Source organism: Siniperca chuatsi, linkage group LG18 (genome assembly GCF_020085105.1).
Source record: "Siniperca chuatsi isolate FFG_IHB_CAS linkage group LG18, ASM2008510v1, whole genome shotgun sequence".
Lineage (NCBI taxonomy): Eukaryota > Metazoa > Chordata > Actinopteri > Centrarchiformes > Sinipercidae > Siniperca > Siniperca chuatsi.
In genome coordinates, this window is record NC_058059.1 from 4,780,218 (window position 1) to 4,799,638 (window position 19,421).

General features: G+C 41.6%; 1 protein-coding gene across 4 annotated transcripts in view; it reads right to left on the reverse strand.

The window, feature by feature from the left end:
* Window positions 1-4,979: 4,979 nt before the first annotated feature.
* lhfpl2a (LHFPL tetraspan subfamily member 2a) overlaps window positions 4,980-19,421 on the reverse strand; it is a 40,652-nt gene continuing 26,210 nt past the window's right edge. For 3 of the 4 annotated variants that reach the window (XM_044173075.1, XM_044173073.1, XM_044173076.1), the window contains 2 exons: window positions 12,995-13,826; window positions 4,980-5,783 (listed from right to left, as the gene is read on the reverse strand). In XM_044173075.1, coding sequence (XP_044029010.1) covers window positions 5,527-5,783; window positions 12,995-13,415 — 678 coding nt within the window. In that variant the 5' untranslated portion in view covers window positions 13,416-13,826 and the 3' untranslated portion in view covers window positions 4,980-5,526. Of the gene's footprint in view, window positions 5,784-12,994; window positions 13,827-18,232; window positions 18,367-19,421 lie in introns of those variants that run through there. The other variant, XM_044173074.1, reaches the window with a different exon arrangement.

Sequence of the window (19,421 nt, forward strand, 5' to 3'; positions counted from 1 at the left end):
GCAGTTGTCCAGATTGCAAAGGAGAATGTCACCATGCACAGACAGCGTGTAACTGTTCTTGCATCCCTGGACTGTTAAAAAGAGAATCACTGGAGGGTTGGTATCAGATGTAAAATGATGAGACAAGCAAGAGAGAGCATGAGGGTTTCAGCTCCATCACTCACATGAACATGAGTCGTGTATGGGCTAAAAACAATTCCTGTATATTACAGCGTAACTCACATTGTGCAGTGTCATGTCATAATATCCTTCCATTATCACACGCAAGTCTAAGTAGACTGTGTATATATATATACTGTATATTACGTATATTTGTATGTGTTACACATGCTGAATGAGGACAACTTCCATTCAGGTGATTTTAACAGAAACTGCAAATACAGAACAATCTTAGATGAATACAGGCTTCGTTGCTGGCTGCTCTCATCACTGGGCTCGCACATAAACCATGAAAACTCACATTGTTTGGTAGTAGCAGTCAAAGCAGTAACAGTAGTAGTGGTATTGCTACTTTTACTACTTTATTAAAATAATATTAAAAATATCTTCTAGGAATTTTCTAGCATTAAGTGTAATTTTTTTAATTGCTAGTATTCTGTCTTGTTTAAAAATGTTTGAAACAAGTTGATGTTGTATTGGGAACTGGTTGAAATCATCTTAGCCAATACATAACTTACTAATCTTCACCCTGATAACTTACTAATATATAACTAATTAATAACTTTTCATTTTTTTCTTCCAATCTTTACTTGACTTGTCTTCTACGTCTTGTTCACCTCCTGCGTGGACAACGTACACTTGCCTTTTCTGTTTAATGGATCGTGTTTAATATAAAGTTAAGAAAGCAAAAGTCAAATCATCTTACCGCACTGGCAGATCTTTTCACTTTTCATTTTAAGACTTTTATGACTCAATAACAGACAAAATGACTTGTCAAGGTTTAGATTTTTTTTTTTGCAGTACTATTCGTAGTAGCAGAGGCAATAACGGACCTGTTAAAGAAGCAGTATAAAATATATACAACCACATGCACTTTAAGGCAATTGCAGACCAAGTGCTGAGTCCTTTGGTCTCTGCTCAAACAAATCTGTGTGAAATAAAGCTGGAAAAAGAGGAAGCTGGAAGAAGACCAAATTCACTGCCAACATGAAGGGTAATAACAGACTCAAAGGCTTGTTTAATGCCTTTTCATACATTTCAGGAGTGTGTGAAAACAGCACCAGCCTGCTGTTAGCTGTCTTTCCAGGCTTCCTGTGGTTGTCAGCTGCTCTGCTCACAGCTGTCACTGGATAAATTCAGTTGAGATACTGAACTACATTTGATGTATATGATTTCTTGTCTGCAGTGAGTGTAAACTTAGCTTGGCTATTACAGGAAATGAGGCTGGGTGGAGGGAAGTGTATGATTGTGACTGATTGTCAAGTGGCCCATATATAAATATACATGATCAAACCAATAATGACTTGCATTACACTCTGATTTACAAATTCCAACTTCAACAGGACAGCTGACAGTTATATTTGTGTGTCTTAAAAGATGATGACCACCGGAGGTTTTGCGGTAGTCTACTAAATCGAACACATGGCTCAAACACAAGCTGACCTCTGAACACAAACAACTGATTCGAAAGGGACAGAAAGTACCTAATTGTAGACATTCTTTAGTTGTAGAAAGTTGGCTGATGCTTTGAATTTAAGCATCAGAACCAGACGTTAACTCTGAGATTCAAAGCTGATTGTTGCGATCTCAGGTTGAGATTGTTATACTGTGAGCTTTAGAGCAGCAATAATTGATTTTTTTGGCAAGTTGTGGCTAACGTGTTAGCAAACAGTTGTGTGTTTACACATCCAGCAGGCACGCAGCAACATTATCATTAATTTGGAGTTGTGTTTCTGGTTTCCTGATGAATGCAAGTCCAATATTCACTCTCCTTTCAGCTCTATTTTGGTTTCCACCAACTCCTGAGGGAAGTATCTGGCTCTTTAGCTGCTAAATGCTATGCTATGCTATGTTCACCAGCTGGTCTCTAACTTTGTCTGTTGTTTTGGTGGCAGGTAGCGTACAGTGGGTTTATCAGAGCTTTTTCTGCTGAAAACAGCTGCTTGTGTCAGAAAACTTGGTTGATGAGATTAGACAGAACCAAAATAGTAAAAAAGCGGGTTGTAAAACCAAAACAATGAGCTGAAAGTTGCTCAAATGCTCCGTAGAGCTGAGGGGAACTGCAGAGTCGGTGATAATAATTCATGGGCGACACCTTTCCCATTACACATAGTCATTTGATGCTTTGTTGGTATGAAAATATTGATTAGAGCAGATTTAAAATTTAATCTCAAATTTAACAATCAAACATACCGTCTGTATGACATTAAAAACTGACATCGTCCAGACTTTTAGATTTCTGTCTTATTTTTAGATAATAATGTGTCTGTCACTCTCTACCACGAGTTACTGTTAGTTTACAGTGGTGGAAGAAGTACTCAGATATTTTACTTAAGTAAAAGTAGCAAAATCACAAGGAAAAAATACTCTGTTACAAGTAAAAGTCCTGCATTGAAAATCTTAGTATTAGTTAGTATTAAAAGTATTAGCAGCAAATTGTACTTATAGCATCAAAAATAAAAGTAGTCATTATGCAAAAGGCCTCTGTCTCTACGAAAAGGAAAGGCAAAACTAAAAGCCTCTGGAACTGAAACAGGCCTGAATTTCTGCTGCACTCTTTGCAGATTGCACGATTTGTCATGTGCCTAATCTGGAAGTCATCAAGCGCTGTGTTTAGTTTGAGTGCGCTGGTGGAGGAAGGGAGCCACAGGGTTTTGTGCCAGAGGTTTCTCTGTAGTCCACATGGAGGGAGGAACATCTGGGGAGGGACTCAAACACAAACACACGCAGGTAGTGCACAAGTAACAGCATTTGGTAGCTTGGGAAAAAGTTATACTTAATATTTCTTTAATAATAATGTATCAAATAACAATGTGAGAGTGTGAAAGGGGTCGTAGTGATGAACCTACAGAGAATTTACACTTGAATCTGCAGCTCCCCTCGGCTTTACGGAGCTTTATAGTGAGTTTCAGCTTGTTGTTTATCTGTCCGGCACACAACGTTACTGTTTTGGTTCACTTTGTGAGCAGGCAGCTTTCAGTAAAAAAGTTCTTTAAAAAATCACTGTACACTATCTGACAGCAGAGCGACACAGTCAGAGACCAGCTGGTGAACATAGTGGAGCATTTAGCAGCTAAAGAGCCAGATACTTCCCTCAGGAGCTGGTGGAGACCAAAAACAGAGCTAAAATAATAGTGAATATTGGACTTACATTCATCAGGTGACACAAATACAACTCCAAATTAATGATGTTTCTCTACTAACTGTTGGATGTGTAAGTCAAATAAGCAACTGTTTGCTAACAAGTTTACCATATCAGCTTAATAGGAGATGATATGTCAATGTTTCTGCTGAAAACAATTGGCCAAAAATCTGTTATTGCAGGTTTAAAACAAGAGCAGTGGTGGAAGAAGTACTCAGATCCTTTGCTTAAGTACCAATATAACAATGTAGAAATACTCCACTACAAGTAAAAGTCCTGCATTCAAAATCCTAATTATGTAAAAGTACAGAAGTATTATAAGCAAAAGTATCAAAAGTAAAAGTACTCATTCTGCAGAAAAATGGCCCCTGAGACTGAGATGTGTTATTATATATGACATTATTAGATTGCTAGTACTGATACATCAATGCACTTTTTACTGTTGTAGCTGCTTGAGGTGGAGCTAGTTTTAACTACTTTATATGCAGTTAGCTAGTTTAGTCCAGTGGTTCCCAACCTAGAGGTCGAGCCCCTCCAAAGAGTCCCAAAATAAATCTGAGGGGTTGTGACATGATTGATGGAGCAGGAAAGAATAAAAAACAAAAGTTCTGTTACATACATTCGTACATGTGCTGCTATTGATCGCTGTCACTTTACCTCGTAATTTTGTCTTTAATTGCTCTTGTATCGTTTCTATTCGTAGTTTTACTTCTATTTTAGTTTGACCTCATTTATTTTTTACTTTCTCAATATATTTGTACTTTAGTTATTTCCTAGTGTTATCTTAATTTATTACATTTTCCCTAAACTTTGCTTTTATTGTCAAATATTGAACAACTTTACTTCATAAAAACATCTGACACATAACAAAAGGCCCCGACTAGACACTGTGGACACAAGCCAAACAGGTTGGGAACCACTGTTTTAATTTGCTGTATTTCATAAGCTTATTATATGGTTCTTAATTTGTAAAGTAACTATAGGTGTCAACTAAATGTAGTGGAGCAGAAGTACAAGTGTCTCAAAATTGTACTTAAGCACAGTTCTTGAGTAAATGTACTTAGTTAAATATGAGGCACACACACACATGCAGAGTTCAGTTCTGCATCAGTGGAAAAACTGATCACCCGCTGGCTGGAAAACGTACCTACCCCCACCTCAAGGGCCAAACCGAGGTCTCAGCACCAAACTGGCTGCTCCACTTGCTGCATCTCCTCCCTTCCTCCCTCCCTCCCTCCTCCCCTTCCCCGCAGTGAGGCTTCCACTGGATAAAAAACTAAAACCAAACCTTACTTTTTTTTCCCTTTTCTTTATTCGTTTGGCAGAAAGATAGGACACTATCTACGACTCGACAGCCTCCCTGAAACCAGACATTACTAACAACAGCAATACTTCATTTAAGTGTCCTCATCATTCAGTCCATGTCTTTGTGCACAGATTACAGGATGTCTGCTGAATGAGGACCAGACACAGACCCTTTGCAGGTCGTCTCTCAGCTTAGGCTAGGATTAAGCTCACTTCATGTCAGGATTTTGCTAAATGCACCACAGAGCTTCCTTTGCTTGTCCTTGTGCAGTCTGTGTGAATAATCATTTCCATCGATACATTTCAAGGGTCTGCAAACACATTAATCATTCAAATAACAGTACATTCTGTAAGCTTTAAAGGACATCCACTCTGATTCTGTGAGTAGTTTATTCTGACTGAGTAGTGGTTCCCTTGTTGAGTTAATACTCACACGTGGCAAACAGTTAACAGATCCAGGTTCGCTGGTCGTGGTCTGGTGACAAAAACACCAGTGTTTTAAGGCAAGAGTGACATCATCAGCCCAGCCCGGATCAAGCTGACCATCATTCTGCGATCATAACTATGTACAAAATATATATAATCACACTTATTTACAGAACATGTGGCGACAGACAAAGCCTCTCTGGGCGTCCACATGTTTTTTACATGAATACAGTAACAAACACAGCACCTCTAGTGGCAGAAAGACAGAGACACACACTGAGAAAAAACTTGGCACTCGTAGATTTCTCCCACATAAACACAAAACAGACAAAAAAAAGAGTCAGTTTTAGTGGTAAACAATGCAGGGGGGCCTCCGTTTCACAGACCAGCCTTTTGAGAAAAGGCAGAAGGGCAGGTGTTGATTGTTATTGGCCTGTCTCTCCCTTCTTCTTCTTCTTCTTCTCTTTTCCCCACAGGACTAAAGTATCTGGGCCTCAGAGGAGGCAGATGAGGCTTTTCCCCTCCTCGATCTCCTCCTGGACCTTGTCGCTGGAGGTGGCGATCTCGGCCTGCGCGGAGAAGACAGCGCAGATGAAGGTGAGCACGGTTCCGCCCATGGCCGTGTAGAAGGCCCAGCCCATGGAGCAGAGCCCGGCCCGGTACGGAGCCGCGTCGGGACCGCAGTACAGCTGGACCTTGTCTGAACCCCAGCCAGCAGGGTACAACATCAGACCCAGGATCAGAAACAGACCTGCGAGAGGGGAAACAGAGAAGAAACGTTAACTTAGTTTATTAAAATACAATATACATAGCAGCCCCTAGAGACTGTTGTAGTTATTACACCCCAAAATAGTTCATTCTTGACTTTGGAAATAGTCGTTTGACAAAGAAATGTTTACTCAATATATACTTACTGCCTTTCCCCCCCCCATTCATGGACCTTAAGTTAAGATTTTTTGTCAAACATATTGGTGATTTTAAAGGTACCATGGGGAGTTTTTGACCACTAGTTTGTAGGGCTGCCCTCTAAATGTTGATGATTTGAATCGTCAAAGCCCGAGTCGACTCTCATGTTGTCAGTCGAATCACTGCACTTTTTTTTTTTTTTTTAGCTGCACTGAATTGCTAAAAAGGTTGTAGGGAGAAGTAGACAAGCTGCCATTACTGCATGTAACACTGTAATGTATGTAAAGGATTTCCCCGCTTCAGCGCTTTTGCCAAGAAATCTGTCCAGCAGATCCCGTGGAACCGGTTCTGTGTTGAAAATATAGTCATCAAATGCCATTAAAATAAAGGTTATAATCTACTAAAATTCTCAATTCAAGGTATATTTATTTGTCATTCTACAACACAGGGCTGCACAATGGAAATTGCTTGTAAAAAAAAAAAAAAGTTGTAGCTCCCTTCACGCTACACACACAGAAATTAAGTCTAGTTTTAACTAAAGGCTCGACGTCTTTTGTGGGCTGTGCTGTTACAAGCAGCTCCAACAACAAACTGAGACTTTGGGGGAAAAAAACAGAAAGTAAAAGCCACAAGCCTCTGCTCCATGAAATCAATTTTACTTTCCTAAATCTCCATTATTATCGTTTCGATCGCCTTCTGAGAGGTTTGCTAACAAAGGCTCAGGGACCGCTAAAGGCCGAGCAATCTGGCTACACGGGGCCGGTGGTGAGCCGCCACACATCTCCTGCTAGCTTGGTTCTACGTTTCCTTTTCGAAATTCCATTTTTACAATATCACGTGTTTCCGATTTCTATTAAATGATGCATTTCTTCTGATTATAAGGAATCATAGAGTTGGATGGTTTAAATCGTAAGCTGAGTTTAGTTAGCTTCTCCACACAGCACGTTCACATCCAGACTGTGGAGGTCGGACAGAAGCCGTACATTAATGTTATTTTTTCCCAAAGCCTGTGTCATAACCGATTTCAGACTAGTGCTTTAAGGCTGAACAACCTCCACATTAACACAGACTACCTTGATCAGTTGGAGGGGGTGACTGCCGACAGCGATCAACCCAAACATCTGAACATATAAATCAGCCACCAGATTCGTCCATAAATGTCCATTTACCATTTATCAAATTCAGTGGGAACAATCCTCTGGAGACTGTTAATATTCATGCCACATTTTATTGCAATCTTGCCAGTAATTTAAGGGAGAACCAAAGTGTCTGAGTGAACCGACTAACATCCCCATCTTTAGGCAAAAAAACAAAACTCTGTTAATGATGACTGCAGCAAATTATCTTTGCGACCGCCACCATTCTCTGGTACGAAAACATTTCCTGCCAAAGTGCCATCATGGCATTCAAAGCATCCCATCAGGAATAAAAAAAATGTTGCACCAGGCAGAAATGATTTCCTGAGGACTGTCTGAAACGTGACTGAAGATAAACACAGCGAGACCTCCAGTATGGCAAACTGCCGAGGCAGGAAAGAGAAACCTAAACCTGAACCCTTGACACACATGCCTGTCAGGTCAATGCACAACAGAGAGTAGAAAACAACAGGAAAAGGTAGCCGAAGGGCTTTCCCGCCTGCCCCAGTCACTCGCTGACCCTCCGGCGTCCTGCGTCTCGGTGGAAGGATGGGGTCACTTCCTGTCTTATCGTGACCCACTTCTACTTCTACTGCCGTGCTGACTTCAACACCTTAACACTAATCCTGACACACTCTTCTTATAGATGCAGCTAATTGTACATCACCTAAAAAACGACCTTCGTAATTTGACGTCACAAGGTTTCCATCCTTTCCCCTGCTCTGCACTTCCTCCAGTGGTAGTGGATCAGTCAGCTGGCCAGACGAGGGGCCTGCCACCAATCAAAGCTCAGGAGGAAACATTTACAATAATGCAATTATAGATAATAAATGAACCACATGGGTAATGAGAATTTCAGTCTTAATGTTTTCACCCGACTAGCTCTCCTTCGACGAGCAGGTCTCGCTGCTTTGTTTCGTAAAAACAAGTGGAGGTGAAACTGTCTCGCTCTCCTTTCATTCTCTCCTAATCTCTGCTTCCTCTCTTTCTCCTCTCATTCTCTCGCTCTTAAAGCGCCCAATATCGTATTAAACAAGGAAATGAAAACTAGGTCATAAATTCTTTCCACATGTTGCTGCATTGCCCTGACGTCCAGACCGGCTCCAGTGATGGATTGAAGGTATGGTTTTAATTCTCAACCCCATCTCTCCCTAAGACCCCCCCTCCACACACACACACTCATTCCCAAATCTCCCCCCTACAAGCTGGACCTTCTAACCTAATATCCCACTGCACTCCACCCTTCCAGCCTCACTATTCCCTCAGCGCTGGCTCTTGTCTCCGTTAACGTCCAAACTGTCAATTCTCCACCATCAATCCCTCCTCGAACCCTCCCTCCTAACCTCTGCTCCCACAGCCTCCACCCTGTACTACAGCACAGCAGGTCTGCACTCTGCTCCAAGAAATCTGGCCACCCTTCTCCTTTCCAGGAAAAAAAGTGGAGCTGGGTTCCACATGAGGAGAAAATAAGGAGAAGTGACAGCGTGAGGGCAAAAGGAAATAATCTGTCAGTTATTTTCTCTGTTCATCGATTATCATTTGGTCTGTAAAACAGTCTTCAAATGTCTTGTTTTGTCCAACCAACGGTCCAAATTCCAAAGATATTTAATCAACTATAATGTTTAGACAAGGACAAGCAGCAAATATTCCCATTTAAGATGCTGGAGCCATCAAATGTTTGGCATTTTTGCATGAAAAATTACTTAATCAATTATCAAAATAGTCTTACTAGTAATTGATTAATCGACTAATCATTACAGTTCTATTTTTACTTACATTCTCTTCTTAATTTGACTTTAGCTCTGTTGCATCTGAAGAACAGCACCTTTGCAGGTACGGGGGTCTTACAATAGTTTGACTTGATGGCATATTGTATATTGTTTGCACAACACCACTGATTTTTACCAAAATAAAAACATGTTGAAAGCTGCACTGATACTTGTCAACTCTTTGATTTTATATAGAAAAATACACTGAGTTGTCAGTTTATTATCAGGTTCACCTAGCTAAAACTAGAGCAGTCTAATCTAACAGCCCTACAATAAATCCTACCTTCACAAAGGCTATAAAGTTCAGGTTTTGCTGAAACAGTTTAACTAGAGAGTTGTTGAGTCAACTTTATTGTCCTTACAGAGAATGTAATTTGTGGTGCTGTTGAATGGTACTGCATTATACTAGCAGGTGTTTCTAATATTGTGCTTACCCTACAAAATATTACAACCCCAGTATTAGCTAGGTGTACCTAATGAACTGGCAACTGAGAGCATGTCATGTTGAAATGTCGGTCTGTCATTGTGAGCCTGTTAGCATGGTTAGCATGTAGCTTCACAGTGTGGCTGTAGACTTTTGTTTGTCTTGTTGCACTGCATTTCTTCTTATATTTAATGTATTATTTGTTCTTAAAGCTGCATTGACTTTTCGGCCACCTGGGCGTTAGTGCAACAAGCTGCAAACACAGCACTGACATATCACCTTATGAAGTTGATGTGGCAAACATGTTAGCAAAGTTACCTATTTACACATCCAACAGATACAAAGCAACATTAGCATTTGTGTCCACGTGATGAATTTAAGTTACATATTCACCCAATTTTAGCTGTTTTGGTCTCCACCAACTCCTGAGGGAAATATCTGGCTCTTTAGCTGATAAATGCTCCACTACGTTCACCAGTTAGTCACTAACTTTGTCTGTCTGCTGTTTGGTGCTGATCGGGCAGAGTACAGTGGGTTTATCAGAGCTTATTGGTGTTTGATAAGAGCTACGGGAGTGAACCAGCACAGTAAAGTTGCAGACTGTAAGACGCTAAACTGCTCTGAGCTGAGGGAGAGACAGGTCGGGTGATACCTTTCACATTAAACATTTCATTCATTTGATTCATTGTTAATGTAAAAATATTGATTCTAGCAATTTTAATGCACAACATGTATAGGTTTATGTACAGGTCCCCAACAGTATGCCAACACCATATAAAGTAATACCGTATCTCTTTGTTACTTCATATTACTCAGCCACACCTCCAGTGTAAACACAGATATCCAGTAAAAGCTAAAATTAAATTCATGGGAATCCCATGTCTTACCAGTCAGAGCCAGCAGTTCTGCTTTACTTTTTTGCAATATCTAATATGTCAGATTAATCATCACACAGTAATGATGCTTAAATTCCTTTTAAGACATTGTTTTTGTTTCCCTCACTTCCAGCCTAGGGCTGAGTCATGGTCAGTGGTTAAACCTGTTATGAAGCCTGTGACTCACAGCTGGAGGTAAAGTTTATGGTAGGTAATAAAAGCATTCGACACCGAACGCACAAGAATTGGTGACAGTTTTACAGGCAAGTTTGTTTGCCGTCTTGTCTCTAATCCTTTTCAGCTAACGTTCGACATGAGTGATGATAAGCGTTTCAATAAATGTACAGAGAATTCACTTACAGGTAGTGTAACTGGTGTACAAGAAGTCTTCAGGGGCCCTCCAAATCTGCCCCTGCAGGATACAAAGTCTACCAGACTGACCCTCAACAGAAGACTGTCTGTTTTAGCCATTCGATTACGTAAAGTAAAGGGAATGGATTTACCTTCAGCTGAAATCTTAAAACCACCTGAGCTTAAACTAACCATCAGTTCAATGGCATCTGAGGCACTGTGGCCATAAGAAAGTGTATCATAGGGGACAAAAGAGTCTAAAGTAAAAAGCACAAGTGACATCAGTGTACGTGAAGATTAGGTTAATGGGCTTGGGAGTCCCTCCAGTGCAATGACGTGACCATCTCTGGCAACAGCATCACAATCTTCCCATCTGAGGTCAATCACTTCCCCAAACATCTGCCGTCTGGCTCCAGTTTTCTCATTACCGGAGGGTCGGCACAAATAGTGGAAATAGTGATTAGTAGAGTCAAGTCGGTGTGGTAGTGCTGGTGCTGGATATCAGGGAGAGTGATATCATTCACAGGCCTCATGAAAAGACAACAGTCAAGTTGAAGACTCTCATGCACGCTGACTAATTGATCGGAAAAAAGGACAAAGAAACATCTGCAGTGACACTGTTAGATGTCAGACAGGCGGTCTTATCTCTTCCTGCGGTTAAAATGAATAAAAGGTTATCGGCCTTAATCTCCGCGGGCACGATGGAAACCCTCCCGCCTTCTCAGCTGTTTGAAGCTCCTCTCGCCCCCTTTCCTCTTCCACATCCTCATCCTCTCCACAATGAGGAGACTCAGCGGTGCATTTCCCCACTTTCATTACCTTAGCCATGTGTCCCAGACTCCCAGTCCTTTATATAGATAGTAAATTGAGGGCTTTCAGGGTATATAACACTATCTCTGGTAGCCGTGTTGGTGTGGCTATGAGCCGATTCCTAAAAACCTTCTCCCAACAGTGATTCTCCAATCATAGCTTAGCAACCATAACTCAGCCCGGCAGGTGTGTCAAGCTTGGGATTTCTTTTCAGTAAGAACTACACTCGGTATATAAAGACTTTAGAGGGTTGTGTCATTTTTTTAAATTCATATTTCTGAAACTTAAAATACAAGAACAAAAGTATAAGGTATGGATTATACAGTGTGTTTGTCTGCTCTAATATGAGCAAACGTTATCTTGCCCAGCTAACTAGCTTTACAACCTACAGTAGTAAATTAGCTTTATTTCCAAGGCCAACGAGCAAATCATTATCCAACTACATTATTATAGGTTATTTTACAAAAAGGCCTGGTCAGGACTGGGACATCCACTGTGTGGGAGCGAAGATGCTACTATATGAGAGTTTAAGCTAACGTTAGCGACTGCTTGGATTCACACAGTTATGATAGATCCCAAAAGCAACCCAGAGTCACAGCAAAATGTCAAAACCCATCAAAAACCATAGAAACCTCTCAAACCACTCCTGCAGTATAAATCACTTCTCGGCTGTTCAATATCTTCAGAGCACTCATAGTTTCTCCATGACTAGCTAAATACAATACTTTTGTATAATTGTTTGTTGCATTGAAACAGTTGAAGACAGCTGCAACCCTACATCTACTCATGTAGTCAGATATCTGAGGAAAATGTAACAGAATATAAGCAATGACATCTATTGTGTCCTAAATAAACATTTACATTAAGCTATTGAGCAGTGAGCCATTCAAGATTTACTATGGATTTAAGCACTTTCTCAGGTCAGTAGGCCTGCACAGAGCTGCCAGTCCTTCACCACACGATCACCTTTTTCTGTTTGGGTCTGCACCAAATAAACAACTGTGGGGGAAGACAGCCATAATCACCCGAGAGCTGAGAGCTACAGCATGAAAATAGAGGAGGTGCAGCGATCGTGATCTCATGGCCTCCTCCCTTCCATAATTCACCACACTGAGTCCCGAGATTTGGCGTCAAACACACAACCATAGACACACAGGATACACACCCTTCACACACAAACAGAGATACGCATGTGTGTTCAACGGGTCTTTATAGGCCAATCAAGTGTCAGTCCAGCTGACTGGGTACAAAGTAGATATTTAGGTGTCAGTTGCTCCGAGTGACAGCTCTGAGGGTGGAAACAAGCCGCCATGTTTTTTTAAACTTCTAACTGCTTGGGTAAAAGTTCACAGAAGGTTCCATGAGAATCAAACACATAATACTAGCAGTGGAAGTTGTGGTGCTCGTAATGAATGTGTTCAGCTGTAACGTTTAATTTACCTTGATGAACGGTGGACGCCACAGGAATGGAGAGAAACAATAAAGGTTAGATGGACTGAGTTAGCTTTAAGATTCCTCTGTTCTCTTTAGCTCAGTACAGTGTACAAAGGGAAATATATAAGGGGATCATAAACTTTTACTAATGAAACAAAATAGAAATTTTATAGGGAGCACTTTTGCATGTCTTTGGCAGGCAGTAATCATGCTTTAGATTGGTGATATGTACCAAAAAATATAAGTATATATCTCACCTGCGATCCCTTGCAGCAGTCCACACACGTTGAAGATGCTCTTCTTCATTATGCTTTGGAAGCACATGGTGAAGACCGAGATGAACGCTACGGCACACAGCAGCAGGATCCCTGCTGCCAGGAAGATAGAAGTAGCCTGCCAGAACCCGCTGGCAATCTCCCCAAAGTGTATGGCGTACGGTCCGCACAGTATTCCACGTTGCAGGTGGGGCAGTTTTATACAGCGGCCGTAGATGCCTAAAGTGGGCCTGTAGGCCTCTCCGGCTGTGGTGGCCCCATGGGGGCCGAAGACGGCATCCGGGGTGCGGGGGAATCCCACGAGCCAGTCAGTGCTCATGAAGGCGATGAGCTCTCCGAATGCGGCCACAATACTCAGCAGAGTCCACAGCATGGAGCGGCAGGTGACAATGACATGGCACATGCTGACGGTGGCTGAGTTACCCTCTGTTCAGATTTCAACACTGCTGAGAGGTGCAAAGGCGGAGTGTGGGTCACAGGCCCTCAAAAGACAGAGAGCTGAGGTTGTGATCCTTCTCCGGCAGAGATGTGAGAGCGAGTGAACACTTCACAGGAAGGAGTAGGTGACACTGCTGTACACAAAAGGTTCACGTCAATGATTCACAGTCTGCTGCTTCCCTCTTTTTCTCTCTGCTTCTTTCACTTCTTATCTTCTGCTGGTGTTGTTTCGGCACAGCTGTTGTTGTTCCTCCTTGGACTCACCCTCCTTCTGTCGGCTCGGTCTTCAGACTCTTATTCTGTCTGGTTTTTGGTGTCTACATTGTATTGAAGTTGTGTTCCCTGAGCCAGCCCGCTGGCGTCACATCAGACACACCTAAGACATAAAACAGAGAGACAGAACAACAGTGTGAGTGCTTAATTGCATGTATAAAAGACGCACTAAGATGATCAGTTAGATTGTTTTATTTGACAAAGTGCAGCTCTCCTGTTTCTCCTCTGTCATATTTGGAAAAGTGTGGAGAATGAGGAAAGTGTGGAGGAGGAGCAGACAGAGGGGGAAGGGAGGCTTCTGGTGTAGATCTTCAGGAGAGGGTTTAATGAGTTTGGGGATGCGTTCATTTGAAGTGGGCCTCTTCTGTTTTCAGTGTGTTTATGTTTAAGGATTTCAGGGCACTCCTCGTGTTCTCTACTCCCAGTGGATCTTCATGACTGACGTTGTAGAAAGATGAACGCTAGAAAAATATTATGCATGTCTGTCTTGGTGTGTTTGTGTGCTATGAAGGTGGAGATGGGAGGGTTAAAATAGACGTGAAAACAGCGGAATGAGAAGCGGATGCAGACAGAGAGAAAAACAAGCCTGAGGCCGCTCATCAAGCAGCCCACACAGCTAACCCGGGGTCAGCCAACGGTTGATAACACAACGGCCGTCCGGCTGTCACATGACCGCTGATAACCTCGGTAACATCAACCCTGCTACACTGCTGAGTCAGTGACACAATAAGGACGCTGCAAATGGTGTCAGTTCATAAAAGAGCCACATCACACAGGTTAGCCCCCTCTATGAGCAGAGCCTTTCCCACCAAATCAAACTGTGGTCTAGTCCTTGACGTGTCTCTGACTGAATTATAAACTGGCCTATTTCACTAATACAAAAGTTACATCAGAATTATGGGCCTCATTTTCACACCTTGTAGGAGGTTTTTCTTCCATCAAGTGACTCTAGTAGCATAACTGCATTATAAAAGACACTTTTTCTGATGACAAAAACCACAAACTTCAGTAAACAGACAACACAATAAGAGAATAAAGACCTTTTTCATCATGGCGTCCCGATCTATAGCCCTTAGGATCCCCAGAAGATCTCGAGAGATTAAAAAGCTAATTCTATTTAAATTATGAAAAGTTTTGATCTATGAGAGACATTAACAAATTTGAGCGGAACATACATTAAAACAGAGACGTTGGAATGCCAGAGAAGATTAAAAGATGCTTATGCCGTACAGGCCTTTGTGCTCATGTTATAAATACAACTCTGGGCCAAAGCTGACAGTTGTTTCTTTTCTTTGAGTCTTTTTTTTCCTGCCCTGGTTTCCCTGCTGCCTCTTGGGAGTCTGTTAGTCATTCTCCAACCAGCGTTTGGCAGGGCAGCAGAGGGAGCCGGGGGCCGCTGTTGACACGTGTGCCGCTCGCACTGCGAGGTTTCCATCACTCGGCCCCTGTGGTGCCCTTACAGGGAGGGTCGAGGGAGCCACGGCCGTCTCTTGTGGTCACATCCCAGCGAGTGTGTGAGTGAGTAAGAGCATTACACAAACTTTGATCTTTGTCATCCTGTAGAGATATCAACAACGGTTTCTCCCTTCTTCTTTTCCAGCGGAGAAAATGACCCAGATCTGTGGTCTCTTACAGGGTGTGTGTGTGTGTGTGTGTGTGTGCGCACGCTAACGTAGAGTATGTTTGGACTGTGTAAAACAGATGACATCATAAGAACAGGCACAGACAGCCGCCTCTGTGGATTTGGACCAAATTTTATTTTATGAATCACAAGTGTTCTCATTGCCTCACCATGGACAGATGCAGGAACAGATGCAGACACACATTCACTAACTGAAAACCGTTCCCACCCCCTCACAAAAAGGCCGTTGACGTCAAAGTCCCAGAGGTCCTTTGACGAGGCTGATGTTTGACGTTAGGATTTAAGACAAACGGGCAGTCCGAAGTTTTAGGGTCAAACATTTGCCGGCCAGTTGCAAAGACAAATGCCTCACTGACAGGAATATTGTTGGAAAAAACTTTGGAGCTGAAACAATTCGAACCAGCTGGGGAGATCCAGAGCTTTGAAGACCTGCACACTTAACCTTTGACCTTGCTTGGCTGCAGTATGTTTGCATCACGTGCCTTTTGGTTATACAGCACCTACAAGTGGGTCTCAATTTGTCTAAGGCTGTCTTGAATGTGGGTTAGTGAATATAAAACAAGTCTGGGCAAGTCTGGTTCTATTAATGTACCTGGTATTTGTCACAACATATGCCCAGACGTCAGCTCACTGTTCCCAAACAGACAGATCTGAGCAGTTATCAGGAACAGAAGTTTCCCAAGATAGAGTGAAGCGTGGTAGTCTGTATATGTGAGGCTCGAGGTGGATTTATGATGTCCTTTATAATCCCTGAGTAACCAGGGGGGAGACCCAGGATTATTTGAGGCTCAGTTTATATACACAGAAAAGTTTACAGCCCTCAGACTGCATCCCACCACCCCTTGACCCAACACTAATCCCCATGAGCGCACACACTTACAAGACTCCCTGCCACCTAACACATGCCCCCCCAAAGTGTGAGCTAGTAGCCAATGGATTGAAAAGAAGGGAACTTCTCCACAGTTGGACCTCAGTTTCCCTGTAGCCTTTACTAATGAAAAGGCTCAAAATTAAATTCAGGATTAACTAATGATCAATGGCCTGTTAAAGATGCCTGATTGGTCACAGAGGAAAACCATTAAATGTTACATTCATTTACAAATTCGAGTCTACAGCCATGTTAGGTACAGCACAGTGGTGCTTTGAGCCAAATTCAATTCAATTTTATTTATATAGCGCCAATTCATAACAGGAGTTATCTCATTGCACTTTTCCTATAGAGCAGGTCTAGACCTTACTCTTTATAATATTATTTACAGAGACCCAACAAATAAATTAATTAATTAAATGCTTAAATGCTAATGACAGCATGCTACCATTCTCACAATGCCAATGCTTATGTTTAGCAGGGAATGTTTACCATGTTCACCATCTTAGTTTGTGTGTTAGCATGCTAACATTTGCTAATTAGCACTAAACACAAAGTACAGCTGAGGCTGATGGTCATTAGTTTATAAGAAATAAACTAAAGTATTAAAAATTTGAAAGTTTGGTCTGATGATGGTGCTAGATGAAAACTGAACGGATCACCAAAGTTGATCTGATGGCGACATGAATGTTTGTACCAAATTTCATGGCTATCGATCCAACAGTTGTGGACACCTTTTCACACAAAACATCATGGTGGTGCTGGAGGAAAAGTCAGGGGATCACCAAAGTCATTAGTCTTCAACCTCTGGGAACCATGAATATCTGCACCAAATTTCATGGCAATCCATCAAACAGTTCTTAAGATATTTCAGTCTGGACCAAAGTGGTGGGCCAACGCACCAATCGACCAACATTGCCATCCCTACAGCTATGAAACTACTATGGCTAAAAAGCTTAAATCCACAACTCCTGTTCAAAGTGTCCATTCAGCCTTCCTCTTATCACAGCAACAAAACAGCAGGAAACGCCTTTCCACACTGCCACTGACAGGAAACAATCTAAATATCTATGGACATGCCACGACTAGAGTAACACATCACCATGGAGAGTGTTTGTTTAGAGCTGGATGAGGGGTTTAGGGAGAGTTTATGGAGGGTCTCCATGCTGAGAGGAGAGAGCGCTAAAAACACCCGATAAGCTTCTACAACCTGTTAAGAAGCTCTCGGGAACTATGAAGCATCTACAACTCAGCGGCATCATTCTGTTAAATATTATCCAACTCAGAAACATGCAGCTTCTTTTCTTGGAATCCCTCCATTTCCAGCCCACACCTCTCTTGCCTTACGTGACCCAACGGCAAAGCAATTTTAAAACAAAGGGAGTGCTTATAATCTGTGAGGCTCTGTTTGAATGAAAAGCCCCTGCAGCTACTGAAAGGGAATGCAGGAGATGATTGGTCACGGAGGACCTCAAATAATAGTCCAGTCGCACTTCCTTGTCTAATAATGGCTCTGTTTAAGATAAACCACATGGTCAAAATCTCAGAGCCGTTACAATCACCAGGTCTGTGCTGTAAATCAATCAAATACAGCAAGAGACTAGTAGTTTTTCTTACTCTGGGCATCCATCTGATTTTGTATTATTTCATAGCTGTTAGCCATTAGAGGACAGAATAAGTCTTGGCCTTGTCATTATTTAATGACAATTGCAGACTCTAATAGTAATAATAGCAGTCAATAACAAAAGGAGTCCATAGTCAGGTTTTCCACAGCAAAAGAGCCAGTCTTTCCCAGCACTCTGCTCAGCATCCTGGAGCTCTGTGACACTACAGCGAGCTTGGGATTCAGACCTAAAACATAATATTTATATCCTATTACATCAGCCAGGAGCCCAGCTGAGAGTTTGTATGAGTAAGTGTTCACCCTGGGAGTCACCTCAGTAGGTTAAATGCAGAAATGAATGCAGGACAATTAAGAAAAATAAGACAATAGTCCAACCTGTCTCCATTGGTCTGTGGATAGTCCAGCTCTCCTGGAGATGTGGCTTCTCTGCCCTGACTCTCCTCTCCTCTGCTCCCACACTTTAATGCCTCTCTGTCAGACTGTGACTCCCGGACCCTCCCCACGTCCCTCCTCCCTGGACCGCCACGTCTCCTCTGATTGGCTAGGCCGACACTGGAGCCACACTTCTTGAGAGAGTCCACATGGTGGCCATATTTCAGTGCTCAATCTGGGTTAAAATAACAAGAGCTGGAGCTGCAGAGGGTCTCTCCTCTTTCTCTCTCTCTCGGTCTCAGTTTCTCTCACCTTCTCACTCTGCTTTCATTGCTCTCTGCACCCTTTCAATCAGCCAAGGCTAACATCGTATTATCAATGAGAATTGCATTTTCACTTCCCTTACAAAGAACAAGTGAACCTCAAGTATACACTATTAAGTATACTTCTGTGAAGTGTACTTGTGTTAATATACTGTTAGATATACTGTTTATATAAGTGTACTTCAAAGTATAAGTGTATTTCATGCTATAGAACTACTTTACCATTATGTGTCATTTTTGTCTTAAATTATACTTAAAGCGACCTTGCAAAACAGTAAAAGTGTACTATTGTTGTAAACTTAAAATTAATTTAAAGTATACAACTAGAGTGATTGTTAAGTGCTTAAGTTTGTGTTGAAAACAGTGGTAGAAGGTAATTTAAGAAAGTACTAAAGTACTGTACTTGAGTACAATTTTGAGGTACTTGTACTTCAGTATTTCCATTTTATGCTACTTTCTACTTCTACTCCACTACATTTCAGAAGCAAATATTGTACTTTTTACTCGACTACATTCATTTTATAACTTTTTTACTTTGCAGATTCAGATTAATGATCAACAAATTAATTATGATGTATTATTATAGATTAAGATAAAACTCTGTTGATCCATTGGTGAAATTTCACAAGCTGCCTGGCAGTATATAAAGTAAAAAATAAGCTCCACCTTTACCAGCTGCAACATTAAAGTGATGAACACATTAATGAATCAATGATTATAAGTCAATAATATAAATTATTCTGAAATAGGCCATTCTGCATAATGAGTACTTTTACTTTTGGTACTTTAAGTATATTTTGATGCTAATACTTTTGTACTTTTACTTAAATAAAATTTTGAATGCAGGACTTTTACTTGTAACAGAGTAT